This window comes from Prionailurus viverrinus, chromosome E2 (genome assembly GCF_022837055.1).
Source record: "Prionailurus viverrinus isolate Anna chromosome E2, UM_Priviv_1.0, whole genome shotgun sequence".
NCBI lineage: Eukaryota > Metazoa > Chordata > Mammalia > Carnivora > Felidae > Prionailurus > Prionailurus viverrinus.
The window spans coordinates 49,557,344-49,570,075 of NC_062575.1; the positions used below are offsets into that span (position 1 = coordinate 49,557,344).

General features: G+C 55.8%; 1 protein-coding gene across 1 annotated transcript; it reads left to right on the forward strand.

Moving 5' to 3' along the window:
- The first annotated feature begins 954 nt into the window (after nucleotides 1-954).
- Nucleotides 955-11,107, forward strand: GSK3A (glycogen synthase kinase 3 alpha). The gene is made up of 11 exons (XM_047835803.1): nucleotides 955-1,362; nucleotides 3,256-3,443; nucleotides 4,773-4,856; nucleotides 5,020-5,130; nucleotides 7,274-7,404; nucleotides 7,499-7,605; nucleotides 8,558-8,655; nucleotides 8,736-8,831; nucleotides 9,237-9,423; nucleotides 9,753-9,845; nucleotides 10,412-11,107. The coding sequence occupies exons 1-11, from the start codon at nucleotides 1,080-1,082 to the stop codon at nucleotides 10,483-10,485; spliced, it is 1,452 nt and encodes a 483-aa protein (XP_047691759.1). The 5' UTR covers nucleotides 955-1,079; the 3' UTR covers nucleotides 10,486-11,107.
- Nucleotides 11,108-12,732: the final 1,625 nt, after the last annotated feature.

Consider the following 12,732-nt stretch of genomic DNA (forward strand, 5'->3'; position numbering starts at 1 on the left):
GGGGGAGGGGAAGGAGGCGTTGAACACTCTACAGGCTCCCGGGGGGGATTGATGTCTTTCACCTTCGGCTCTCGCTTTCCCAAAAGTACCGGCTGGACTCCACTTCCCAGCAAGCCTCTGCAGTCTCATCTCACAAAGGGTCAGGATCCTGACTGGACTATTCCCCAGCATGCTTCGGGTTCCTCGTAGATCCCTCCCGCTCAGTCAAACGGGGAGGCCGCCTTGAACTTCATTTCCCAGAAGACACAAAGTTCACTGTAGCAACTACTCTGAAGCCTTGGTGTTGACTACATTTCCCGGTAGGGACTGCGGCATAGCGTAGGAGATGCAGAGGAACGCCGTACCTATTTTATTTCCCAGCCTATCTCCATAATTGCAGTGTCCACTTGGGGCTTAGGTAGTACCTGGGACTCCATTTCCCGGCGTGCTTTGGAAGTCGCGTTACACCTGCAATGCGGTGAGGGCGTGGCGACGACTCCATTTCCCGGCTTGCTTCACGGTCCGGTATCTGCGGATGCACCGGCGCAGACTCTATTTCCCACCGTGCACTTGGCACGGATTGGCATACACGGCCAATAGACTAAATAAGCGTCTGGACTCCATTTCCCGGCGTGCATCGGCCTACAAAGCTCACCGAAAGAGTGGCTGCGACTACATTTTTGAAGCACATTTAGGGGTCACAGTTGCTGCAATGGAGTGAGTGTGTGAGTGTGCGACTCTGACTCCGCTTCCCAATGTGCTTCAGAGTCCGCAGTCGACACAGTTGGCTGACTTATTGCCCAGAACTCTTTCCTGACGTGCAGCGCGATCCGTCATCCCCCGCGGTGGGCTCTGAGGCCTTTGCAGACTCCATTTCCCGGCGTGCCTCGCGGCTCTCTGTGCGGACCGAGGGCGGCGACGGCGGCGCGTAGGGCAGGCGGACTGCATCTCCCGACGTGCCCCGCGGCGGGCGCTGGGCCGGAGCCGGAGCCCGAGCGGCGCGGCCTGGAAGAGGCCAGAGCCCGGGGGAGGCGGCGGCGGCGGCGGCGGGGGCAGCCCGGGCAGCCCGAGCCCCGTGGCCTGGGCCTGCGCTCGGCGCCATGAGCGGCGGCGGGCCTTCAGGAGGCGGCCCTGGGGGCTCGGGCCGGGCGCGGACCAGCTCGTTCGCGGAGCCAGGCGGCGGAGGCGGTGGTGGCGGCGGCGGCCCCGGGGGCTCGGCCTCCGGTCCGGGAGGCAGCGGCGGTGGGAAGGCGTCAGTCGGAGCCATGGGTGGGGGCGTGGGGGCCTCGAGCTCCGGGGGTGGCCCCAGCGGCAGCGGCGGAGGAGGCAGCGGCGGCCCCGGTGCGGGCACTAGCTTCCCGCCGCCCGGAGTGAAGCTGGGCCGTGAGTATTAGCGGCGTCCGTGGAGGGTGGAGATCAAGGTTCCCGAAGCCCTTCAAACGTCGATCAGCTTCTTCCATATGCCCAGATAGGAGGTCCAGCTCCCTGTGCTTCCAAAGATGGGATTTGAGCGCTCCCCTTCCCAGAGAAAGGGATTTGAGGGGTTACCATCAATTGGAGTTTAGGACTGGATATTAGGATTAGATTAGTGGTCCTCAAAGAAACAGGGGTCGCAGGTCTCTGTTCTTCTAGTACTGAGATGTTGGGTCCCTGAGCCTTAAAAACAGGAATCTGATGTTGCCATCCATTAGACAACAGGATCAGGAGTCATCCTCGCTTGCAAATGGGGCTAAAGGGGTATTGTTCCCAAAAAGAAGATCACCGTCACCCCAAAAAGGGGATCGAATTTGCTCCCCTTTAGACGATGGGGGTTTGGAGTGAATATCACATAGGAATGGATTTGAGGTTACTGTGTCCCCAGAAGGATAGGGCCAGGGCTTCCCAAACTGGTACCCAGGCAGTCTTTCCTTTTAAAATGCAAGACCTGTTACCATCATTTGTCCATAACAGATAGAACTGTACCCCCAATGGTGGAAATTAATAGTTGGTGCTTCTTAGAAATGAGGACAGACTGGGAATCAGTATACCCTGCCAAACAAGTCCATAGGCACTGTTCTTCCAAAAACTTGGCTTGGGGTGCCTGGCTGGTTCAGTTTGTAGAGTATGCGACTCTTGTTCTTGGTGTCATGGATTCGAGCCCCACGTTGGGGGTAGAATTTACTTAAAAACAAAACAGAACAAAAAAAACTTGCTCGGTAAGTCTCCTTCCACAAAAAATGGAACAGTGTCAGGGGGGGTCACAGTTCCCCATTGAATATGGATCTAAGGTTCTACCCTTATCATTGTTCTGAGGTATGGTGTCATTAGCTCTCGAAGAATAGCCACATAGGATCATCTTCCTCCAAAAGAAGGTGTCAGTGCCCCTCAAGACAAATTTGGTTCATCAGTGACCCCTTTTCTTTGGGAAATTGATGAAAAGTTCACCAAAGAAAAGAGGTCACTATTCCCTAAGAATGCCACAAAACTTTGCTGCTGTTCAGAGAATGGAATTGGAACTTACAGCTTTCCTTCAAAGGACTGAGGCTGGGATGGCCCCTTGTTAATGGAGGCCAGGTTCATCAGTCTCACGACTTAGTACTTGTCCATGGGGGACCACCCAAATACAGGAAGGGGTCTGGAACTCTGGACCACACAGATGAGGAGGCCAGGTCAGCGCCTTTTCTAACTCCAGAGTAGTTGGGGAAGGGCTTATTGTGAAAGTCATGACCTTGTCACTCATACCTGGAGGAGTCCTTTCTGCCACTAAAAAATAGTGGTGGTTATCAGCTCTAGCAAGGGGGACTTAGTGGTCACTGTCCCTCAAGCTGTGAGAAAGGCTAGTGCTTTCCTAAAGTAGAAGTGCCTCAGGGTCACTGCTCTGGTAAGTGGGAGAGGTTAGGTCAGGCTTTTCCCAGTCAGGAGTGGGGCCAGCAGGCAGGAAGCTCAGAGTGGATACAGTCATCATCTGAGAGTATGAGGATGCCCTCAGACCAAGCGGGACCAGTGATTTGCTGCTCACTAGAGGTAGAAATTCTGGGTTATCAATCCTTGAACAGCAAGAAGTTTAAGTGTCAGTGTCTTCCCACCCAGAGAAGCAGCAGGATTTAGGGTTCCCTGAAGGGAAGAGGAGAAAGGGCACCCAGAGGCATCCAGCAGCCACCTTTGCTCAAAGACAGAGAAGAGACAAAGGCCCCCAGTGAGCATCCTATAGAGATTTGCCTCCCTCCCCACAGCCCTGTGATTGGGTGGTGGCAAGAGGGGGAAGGTCAGTGGATGTGTGTCCCCTTTGTTCCCCAGGTGACAGCGGGAAGGTGACCACAGTGGTAGCGACTCTAGGCCAAGGCCCAGAGCGATCCCAGGAGGTGGCTTACACAGACATCAAAGTGATTGGCAATGGCTCGTTTGGGGTCGTGTACCAGGCACGGCTGGCTGAGACCAGGGAACTGGTGGCCATCAAGAAGGTTCTCCAGGACAAGAGGTTCAAGGTAGCTTGGGGCAAATGGGGACAAGGAGGTGTGACCAGGCATAATGGGTGAGAGCACCCTAGTGAGGGTGCTGGATTTGGGTTTTCACGGGATCTGAACATGAGCCAGAAGAGAAAGGAGTGGAAAAGTGTGTGGAAGATGGGAGTGTGGGTTCCAAGAGAGCCCAGAGCTGATGTTGGGCTTTTGCTCTGGGTGAAGTGCTTTGTTAGGCGAGTTGTTATTTAATTCACATGAAGGTTCTCTGAGGGTGGACACTGGTGTCTTATCCTCATTCTAAGACTGAGACTCAGATAAGAGAATTGACTTGAGAGCAAGACTAGCCTCTGGCTTGTCTGATTCCGAAGCCTTCCACCTTACCTGCTAAGTTACGCTTCTGCCCAGAGGAGAAAGGAAGCTGGTAGAGGGTGATGAGTGTGTTTGTGAAGGTCGTGCTCTGACCCAGGTGCTTGGCAAGTGCAGGATGAAATCCAGACTGTACTCTGCTCACCGAACCATGTGCCTTGGTGTCCCCCTGAGGACAGATGTGCCCTATAACCTAGTGGAGGTCCAGGGAACCAAAAGGAGATGGAAGAGGTAGAAGTCGAGGGACAGTTGGTGTTGCAAGGACTGGCATTTTGGAGCTTAGGCTGGCCTGGATATAAACGAACTGAGCCTAGGCTGGGAGCGAACCAGTTCAGGGACTGGGTCTTGGCAGTGAGAACCCTTGGGCAGGAGGAGCTCCAGGGTGTGGGCCAGAATTTGATTAGTGTGGAGTCCCAGAAGTGCGAGGGATCTGAGGGTGGGAATTCTGAGGCCAGAACTCAGGGGAACAGAGAATAGGGAAGAGACTGAGGCTCTGGGAAGATGGAAGTCTGGAGTCTGGGACTTAAGATCCAAGTCAGGGTTCAAGGGCCCAGATGCCTCCAGGGGAGGCAATAGAGAGGAGTGGGGACCAGGGTGGGCTGGGTGGCCAGTACTTGTCTGTTGGCACTCGGGCCTTGTGTGGCCATATCATCTGATTTTTCAAGACAAGCAGGAAAAGTGGATTCATACATGGAGACCCCTGATTTTCAAATGTTAGCAACGCATTGGGAATTTTTCAACAGTGGGCTGAAGAAAGCTGATCTGTAGGTTGGGTTTAGTCCACAGGCCTTCAGCTTGTGGGGGAGGGAAATGGGTAGTGGTAAGGAATTAGGGTCTGTGCTAGAGGGGCCCTGGAGCTGGGACGCAAGGAGTAGCCACCTGGCTCTGTTGGCAGGAGTAGAGGAGCAGGGCTGTGGTGAGGGGTGCCAGGGAGGGGAGGCGGGGAGAGTCGGCCGTTGTCTGAGGCACTTTCCTTTTGCTCCCAAGAACCGAGAGCTGCAGATTATGCGTAAGCTGGACCACTGCAATATTGTGAGGCTGAGATACTTTTTCTACTCCAGTGGAGAGAAGGTGAGGCCTTGCCCATGCGGGGGAGTCTTCCACCTTGACTCCACCCGTGTTCCTGCCTGCCTTTCTCGTGACTGCCAGTCCTTCCCCCGTTATCCCCCACAAGCCTCCCCCCCCCCCCCCCCTTTCCTCACAGTGCCTCACACCTCTCCTTTGCTCTCTGCAGAAAGACGAGCTTTATCTAAATCTGGTGCTGGAATACGTGCCCGAGACAGTGTACCGGGTGGCCCGCCATTTCACCAAGGCCAAGTTGACCATCCCTATCATCTATGTCAAGGTGGGCAGGCGGGCAGGCTGCTGGGACCCAGGCCTACAAAGCCAGGGGCTCTGGATCCTCCTGCCTTCTGTGGGTTCCTTCTTCCTCCCAACTTTATGTTGGTCTCTGCAGGCTGTGTGTTCCCTGCTCTTGACTCCATAACCACCATAGACAGAGCTTGCCAAATGCAGGGCAAGCCAACCTGAGGCCTGACCGAATCAGGGAGGCAGGCTGACTGGGGTCTGGGGAAGACTGCACGGTACCTGCTCGGGTCCACCCTGGGAGCCCAGTGGCACCAGTATTGTTGGTGGAGTTAGAATTGGGGTGGGGACCAAGAATGTGAAGGGAGAGATGCTGAAGTCAGAGTCCTGGCCTGCAAAGCCTTGGCAGAGGGGAGTAGGAAGGAGGCAGGGTTGGAGGAAGGTTGCTGTCCACAGAACCTGGGTTCATTCCCCAGGGCCTGGTGCTGTGCCCCGGGTGTTAGTCTCTTTCAGGAGGTGTTTGAATGAATGGGTGAATGAATGAATGAATGAATGAGCCTAGGGATGTTGTGGAGAACAGAGGCCGGAGCAGCTTTCTTTTTTTTTAATTTTTTTTATTTTTTAATTACTATTTTTTTAATGTTTATGTATTTTTGAGAGAGAGACAGAGAGAGAGAGACAGAGTGTGAGCCAGGGAGGGGCAGAGAGAGAGGGAGACACAGAATCCGAAGTAGGCTCAGGCTCTGAGCTGTCAGCACAGAGCCTGGCGCGGGGCTTGAACCCACGAACTGTGAGATCATGACCTGAGCCGAAGTCAGACGCTTAACCGACTGAGCCACCCAGGCACCCCCGGAGCAGCCTTCTGCGCTGGGAGGAGGTGGGTGGGTTCAGGTTGGCTGAAGATCCTCCTGCTAGCTTTAAGAACCCTGGGTCTTGGTGAGCTACAGAGCTCTATCAGGGTTTGGTGCTGGGGGACTGCGCCTCCCAGGACGGGAGTCCTCTGGTTTGGTGAATTCCTTCTGTGGCTACCTGTGTGCTGAACCCAATGCAGTTCCAGAGGCCTAACTGACTGAGACCCAGGCTTTGTTCCTGAAGAGCTCTCAGTTTAGTGGAGTAGATAGCTGTCGTTACAAAGAACTATAAAACTACTAGCAACTGCCATAGTAGAAGGAACACAGGGAATTCTGGAAACATGAGGCCCCCGGCCCTGCCTGCTTTGGGGGTGAGAAGGATCAAGGAAGGCTTCTGGGAGATCATTAGGTGCAGGGTGAGGAAGCGGCATCTCTAGCCAAGGGCAGTGGGAATGGAGGAGGGGGGCCCAGGAAGCCGGCCTGAGCAGTTGCTATGTGCTGGGCACTGGCCTGGGTCCTGGGGGACACAGCAGCGCTGAACACACAAAGATCCCTGCTCTCTTGGCACTTACGTTCTAGCCAGTGGGAGGGAGAGTGGCAGGAAAATCCAGCTGGAGGGAGGCGAGCCCGTGGGTGGTTTTGACTGGCAGCTGAAGGAAGCCGAGCCCTTCCTATAGCCAGTGGTTTTGGAGCTGAGTGACTGGCTCCCGCAAGGCCTTCCTTGTGTGTGTGTGTGTGTGTGTGTGTGTGTGTGTGTGTGTGTGTGTGTTTATCAGGCTTTTGCTGAGGTGTGTGACTGAGGCAGTATTCTCAAGGTGCGGGGCAGTGCCAGCCCTGAGGGGGTCTGTCGCAAATGCCCCATCCCGAACTTACTGAATCAGAAACTGGGAGGGGGCCCCAGAGGTCCCTTTTTTTTTAAAAAAATTTTTTTTTTCAACGTTTATTTATTTTTGGGAGAGAGAGAGACAGAGCATGAATGGGCAAGGGGCAGAGAGACAGGGAGACACAGAATCGGAAACAGGCTCCAGGCTCTGAGCCATCAGCCCAGAGCCCGACGCGGGGCTCGAACTCACGGACCGCGAGATCGTGACCTGGCTGAAGTCGGACGCTTAACCGACTGCGCCACCCAGGCGCCCCCAGAGGTCCCTGTTTTAACAAGCCCTCTAAGTGGGCCTGGTGCAGAGTAAGGTTTGAGGACCCAGGGGCAGTAGAAGAGTTTATGAGTCAACTGGAGAGGTGCTTGGGAGGGCTCTTGAGGCCAAGAGGGTGGAGCACTGGCAAGTTCCGTGGGCAGCCCTGGGCCACAGTTGTGCTGTCCCTTGCCTGTCCCAGGTGTACATGTACCAGCTCTTCCGGAGCTTGGCTTACATCCACTCCCAGGGCGTGTGTCACCGCGACATCAAGCCCCAGAACCTGCTGGTGGACCCTGACACTGCTGTCCTCAAGCTCTGCGATTTTGGCAGGTGGGTCTGACCTGGGGTGCGCTGGGTGGCCGAAGGGGCGAGGAGGGACCCCAACCCTGGCCTTGCGTTTACTCCCACCCATCTCTTCCCACAGCGCAAAGCAGTTGGTCCGGGGGGAGCCCAACGTCTCCTACATCTGCTCTCGCTATTACCGGGCCCCGGAGCTGATCTTCGGAGCCACTGATTACACCTCGTCCATTGGTCAGACTTCCCGGAGGGTGGGGGTGGGCAACGGCAGTCATGGCAGTTTTTGAGTTCTTTCTGTGTGCTGTCTGCCAAGCTCGGCGATAAAAGCTTTTAACGTGTGTTCTTTCATCCAGTCCTCACAAACTTTGGAGGGCGATGCTGCCGTATGTTCGGTTCACAGATGAGCAGTCTGAGGCTGAGAGCGGGGAGGCCGCCTGCCTGCATTCGCACTGCTGGGGTTGGGCAGGGCTGGGCTTTGAAAGCTGACCTGACTCCAGAGTCCATGCGGGCTCTGGAGCCTCCCAGTCAGCCCTCTTTTCTCGCCTTGGCGGGGAGGGGCTGACAGTGACCTTGGGGGAATCAGTGGCTCTCTTACCGCGAGGGTGTGACTTGCTCACAGGGCCTTGTGTCTTTCCCCATTGGTGGGGATGGCAGCACTACCTTCCAGGCAAGAGGCGGGGGCATGAAAGGGTTTGGAGAGAACATTCATCAGCAGTGTGGAGAAACTGAATGGTCCTTAGGTGTGAACTTGTGCCTTGGGGGTCAAGTACAGACCAGGGAGGGGGGCAAGACTCCCAGGTTGCAGCTGTTCCTGTGGGCAGGATAAAGGCTAGGCCTGGAAATTAAGGCTTTATCTTCCCGAGGCCCGAAGAACACAGATGCCTGTTCTAGGTATGTTGGGCCATCTGGAGGCCAGAGGTAGAGAAGGGGCTTACTGGGGTCACCGAGGGGAGAGAGGCAATTAAGGCTGGAAACACTTAGATTGGAGAGTGCGGCACAGTCAGTCAGACCTGGAGGTTCAACATCAGGCTCCGGCGTTCTAAACTGTAGGACCTTGAGCAGGGTGCTGCTTCTCAGGGCTGAGAAAATGGGCTCCTGGCACCCTCGGGGTGACTGTGGGGGGGATTGGAAGCACTTGTGAGGAGATGGGTGGAGGAGCCCTGACCCTCCCCCATTCCCCCTTCAGATGTGTGGTCAGCTGGCTGCGTGCTGGCTGAGCTCCTCCTGGGCCAGCCCATCTTCCCCGGGGACAGTGGGGTAGACCAGCTGGTGGAGATCATCAAGGTGAGGGCACGGCACAGTGTGGGTGGGGGGGGTGGCTAAGGGAGAGGGGCTTTGGCTCAGACCCCTCCTTTTCTCTGCAGGTGCTGGGAACACCAACCCGGGAACAGATCCGAGAGATGAACCCCAACTACACGGAGTTCAAGTTTCCCCAGATTAAAGCTCACCCCTGGACAAAGGTGGGGAAGGGCTAGGGGCTCAGGCAGCATGGCTGAGGTCCCCTTTGGAGGCCAGCTGGCCTGGGGACCTGGCTATAGAGTCAGGGCTTGGGAGTGGATTAGTAACTCATCCCATTTCCAATTTTATGGCATCTCCCATACTCGAGAAGGTGAGGATTGACGGTAAGTTCGACAGTGCCATTTTTCTGGTGGGGAAACAGGCTCCCAGCAGGGCCCGTCCAGTGATGGGACCTGGGGGAACTGCTCACCTGAAAGAAGGTGACTGCCCCTCAGTGGTGGTGCCTCAGTTAGAAAGTGGGTGTGCGGGACCCAGTCACGTTTGCTGCAGGCCCCGTAGCAGCACGATGCTGGCTAACCCAGTGCTGGGGCATTTCACCCTGGTGACTTCTGTCCCCTCCCCCTAAGGTGTTCAAATCTCGAACGCCGCCGGAGGCCATCGCGCTCTGCTCTAGCCTGCTGGAGTACACGCCGTCCTCAAGGCTGTCCCCTCTGGAAGCCTGCGCCCACAGCTTCTTTGATGAACTGCGATGTCACGGAACCCAGCTTCCCAACAACCGCCCGCTTCCCCCCCTCTTCAATTTCAGTCCTGGCGGTGAGGGCACAGCCTGGGATCTGGGGAACCGGAGGGGCAGGCAGAGAATGTGGAGGAGTGCTTGGTGTTACAGACAGGAGTGGGGCGCTGAGGGTGGGCTACAGGAAGGGCCTGGGGGCTCAGGAGATGCCTCCAAGACAGGAGACTTGACCCTGCTTAATCCATGCCCTGTGATCACCTGTGCGAGGCTCCCTCTGGTTTTTCACTTAAAGCATTCAGTGGCTACACCCTTGCCAAGAGCTGGGTCCCTACCTGGTGCCCCCTCCTAACCCTGACCCTGTCTCCCAGTGCCCTGCCTCCTGACTGGGCATGTCCATTCCTGTCCCTAGAACTCTCCATCCAACCATCTCTCAACGCCATTCTCATCCCTCCTCACTTGAGGTCCCCAGCGGGCACTGCCACCCTCACTCCATCCTCACAAGGTAAGTCAGGGGCCATCTGTGGCAGATGAAAGCCTTTCTCAGCCTGGGAGGCGGGCCTGTTCCCACAGCCCCAGAGTTTCCTGCACATGTGTGGAAACTGTTGACACTTTGATCGTATACGCCTTGATGGTCACCTTTGTAGGCTATTATCGTCTATATCTGTGTTTAAGTGCTAACTGGAAAGCCAAAGGCAAACGTTTGGCATGCACACACAAACAAAAAGTTAAATTTGTTGTCCACGTTTAAAAATTGAGGCCACTGCATGTACAAATTCAGATTTCCTGTCTCTCTTGGGGAAGAAAATCCGACTGGGCAGTGCGGGACTGCCTTTCCTCGGGGCGGTGCTGTCAGCGGGGCCAAGTTCCAGCTGCCCTCTTTTATGTGGGGCCTGGCTCTTTGGAGTCCGTCCATGACCAACCTGGCCCTTTGGCATTTGAGCATGCAACCCTGGACCCAAAGTGGCAGCTGTCTGTTTCCGATGTAGCATCCCCCACCGAGTTCCTGCTCTTGGAGGGATGGAGGTCTGCAAGGCAAAGGGTAACTGTCTGCTTCTTCCTCCTCCTCAGCTTTAAGTGAGGCTCAGACCGGCTCGGAATGGCAGTCGACCGACGCCACAGCTCCCCTCACTAACTCTTCCTGAGGGCCCCACCAACTACCCTTCCATCTGGGAGCCTCCAGTGGGGCTGGGAAGGGGGACCATAGCCCATCAAGCTCCTGACCTGGCTGGGCCCCTAGACTAGAGGGCAGAGGTAAATGAGTCCCTGTCCCTACCTCCAGTCCCTCCCTCACCAGCCTCACCCTATGGTGGGCTTTTTAAGAGGATTTTAACTGGTTGTGGGGAGGGAAGAGAAGGAAGGACAGGGGGTTGGAGGCATGAGGACCTCCTGCCCCCTCGGCCCCCTCCCCTCCTCCCAGGCCTACACTCCTCCAACCCCCTTCCCCTCCTGTGTCCCTTGTAAATAGAACCAGACCATCCCGTCTACTCCTCCTCCCTTCCCTGCTCCTCCTTCCCCCTCGGGTGTAAATAGATTGTTATAATTTTTTTCTTAAAGAAAACGTCGATTCACACCGTCCAACCTGGCCCGTCCCCCTTCTACAGCTGTCCCCCCTCCTGTCCTCTGCCCCTAAGGTCTCCTCCCTCCTCTCCCAACCCTGGAGGGCTGGGGGTGGGTGGGTGGGGGAGCTCCTGATGTCTTAGTTTCCACAGTAAGGTTTGCCTGTGTACAGACCTCCGTTCAATAAATTATTGGCATGAAAACCTGCTTCCTGTCTGGCTGCCTTGTTTCCACAGAGGTGAGGGTGATGCCTGAGGGGCTGTTCTGGGACAGGACCTCTCAGGCAGGGGAACAGGGCTGAGTGAACCCACCATGCTGGACTGTTGGAGGCTTGAGTCCCGGCCCTGCCTCACAGGCCCAGCTTTCCTGTGCCTCAGCTCCCCTCTGCACATGTGACAAACTGAGTCTGGCTTATCCACTGCAGAGGCCTGGTGGGAGCCTGCCTCATGGACCCAGCACTGATCTGGAGGGAAGCAGGCACTGTCATCCCCAGGCGACAGTTGAGAGAACAGGATCAGAGGTCAAGGCCACAGAATGGAAGTGGCGGAGTCGAGACTTTGAACAAATGGCTCTATGTCTCATAGCCTAAGCTACATGCTGTTTCACAGGGACACTGAATGATGAGGGGTCACTCAGGCCAAAACAGCCTAGATGTAGACCCTTAGTGGGCACAGACAGGCAGAGTAGCTGTCCTCAAGCCCTAACAGATCTCCAAGCTTTCGTTTCTGTTTTAAAGAGGGCACATAGCCAGCCCATACCTAGGGATGCTGGGAAGCGACAAGCCTGGGAAGGTTGGCACAGACAACTTGGTTTCTTTCCCTCCTCCATGAAAACATGGTGGGGCCACGGGCAGAGGGAAATGGTCACTCCTCCATGTGGTGCCAATGATATGTGAGGGCAGGAGGCCTCAAAAGTGGAAGGAGGAGCAACTGATACGTCCTCCACTGGACTTCACTTGTGAAGAAAAAAGGAAGTTTTTTTTCTTGGTTACTGTGTAATCTCTACGCCCACCGGGGAGCTTGAACTTACGACCCTGAGATCAAGAGTTGCGTGCTCTACCGACTGAGCCCCAAAAGGGAAGGGGTTTTGAACATGTCCCAAAGAGTTCAGGGACTGTTCCTGTGGCATCTGAACTCTCCAGTTTGTTTGGGCCAGCCCCACGGGCACCTATAAACTATTCAGAACAATCCTTGGCCTTTCCTGCTCAAGACCCTCTGGATATCACCTTGTTTGTAAGATAAATGCATCTAGCAAGGAGACCACAGCAGGACAGAAGGGCTGGTCTGGGCAAGGGGCACTCCCGGGGCCCCCCTACCTCTCTACTGCTCATATCTGTTCAGCCATGAGGTCAGTGAGGATGTGCCTCACCCTCCTCCCACTCCCATGGCCTCGGCCCTGGTCTGGCCCCATCCTTTCCCCTTAGACCATCTTCAGCCAACCCCCTGCCCCACCCTGATGCCGGGGAGCCCTAAGGCCCACTTTTGACCGTCCCCGCTACCCCAACTTAGTCTGACTTTCACAGCCTTCCCAGGTCCAGGCCTCCCCACCTGAGCACTTTGGTCTGTAGAGGCCTGGTGGGAGCCTACCCCAGGAACCGGCCATAAGTCATCTATTCCTGTTTAGGGAGGGAAGGACTGCCACTCTAGGTAGACTTCAAAAAGGTTGGGGATCCCTTCTTGTTCCTAAGGCCTCTGATCTTTCAAGGCCTCACCAAACCCCAACTGCTCGGTGACACTGGCTCACCTCTCCTCCAGATGTAGCAAATCCCTGAACATCCCTACCCCTGCACCGGTTTCAAACGTCGCACTCGCTCAACGGTGCTGGTTACAGAT

What these genes read in the sequence shown, in the direction of transcription:
- GSK3A (XM_047835803.1), top strand. Translation starts at nt 1,080, where the DNA reads ATGAGCGGCGGCGGGCCTTCAGGAGGCGGCCCTGGGGGCTCGGGCCGG. An exon ending in TCCAGGACAAGAGGTTCAAG is followed by an intron (nt 3,444 to 4,772) that starts GTAGCTTGGGGC and finishes TTTGCTCCCAAG; the next exon opens with AACCGAGAGCTGCAGATTAT. An exon ending in TCTACTCCAGTGGAGAGAAG is followed by an intron (nt 4,857 to 5,019) that starts GTGAGGCCTTGC and finishes TGCTCTCTGCAG; the next exon opens with AAAGACGAGCTTTATCTAAA.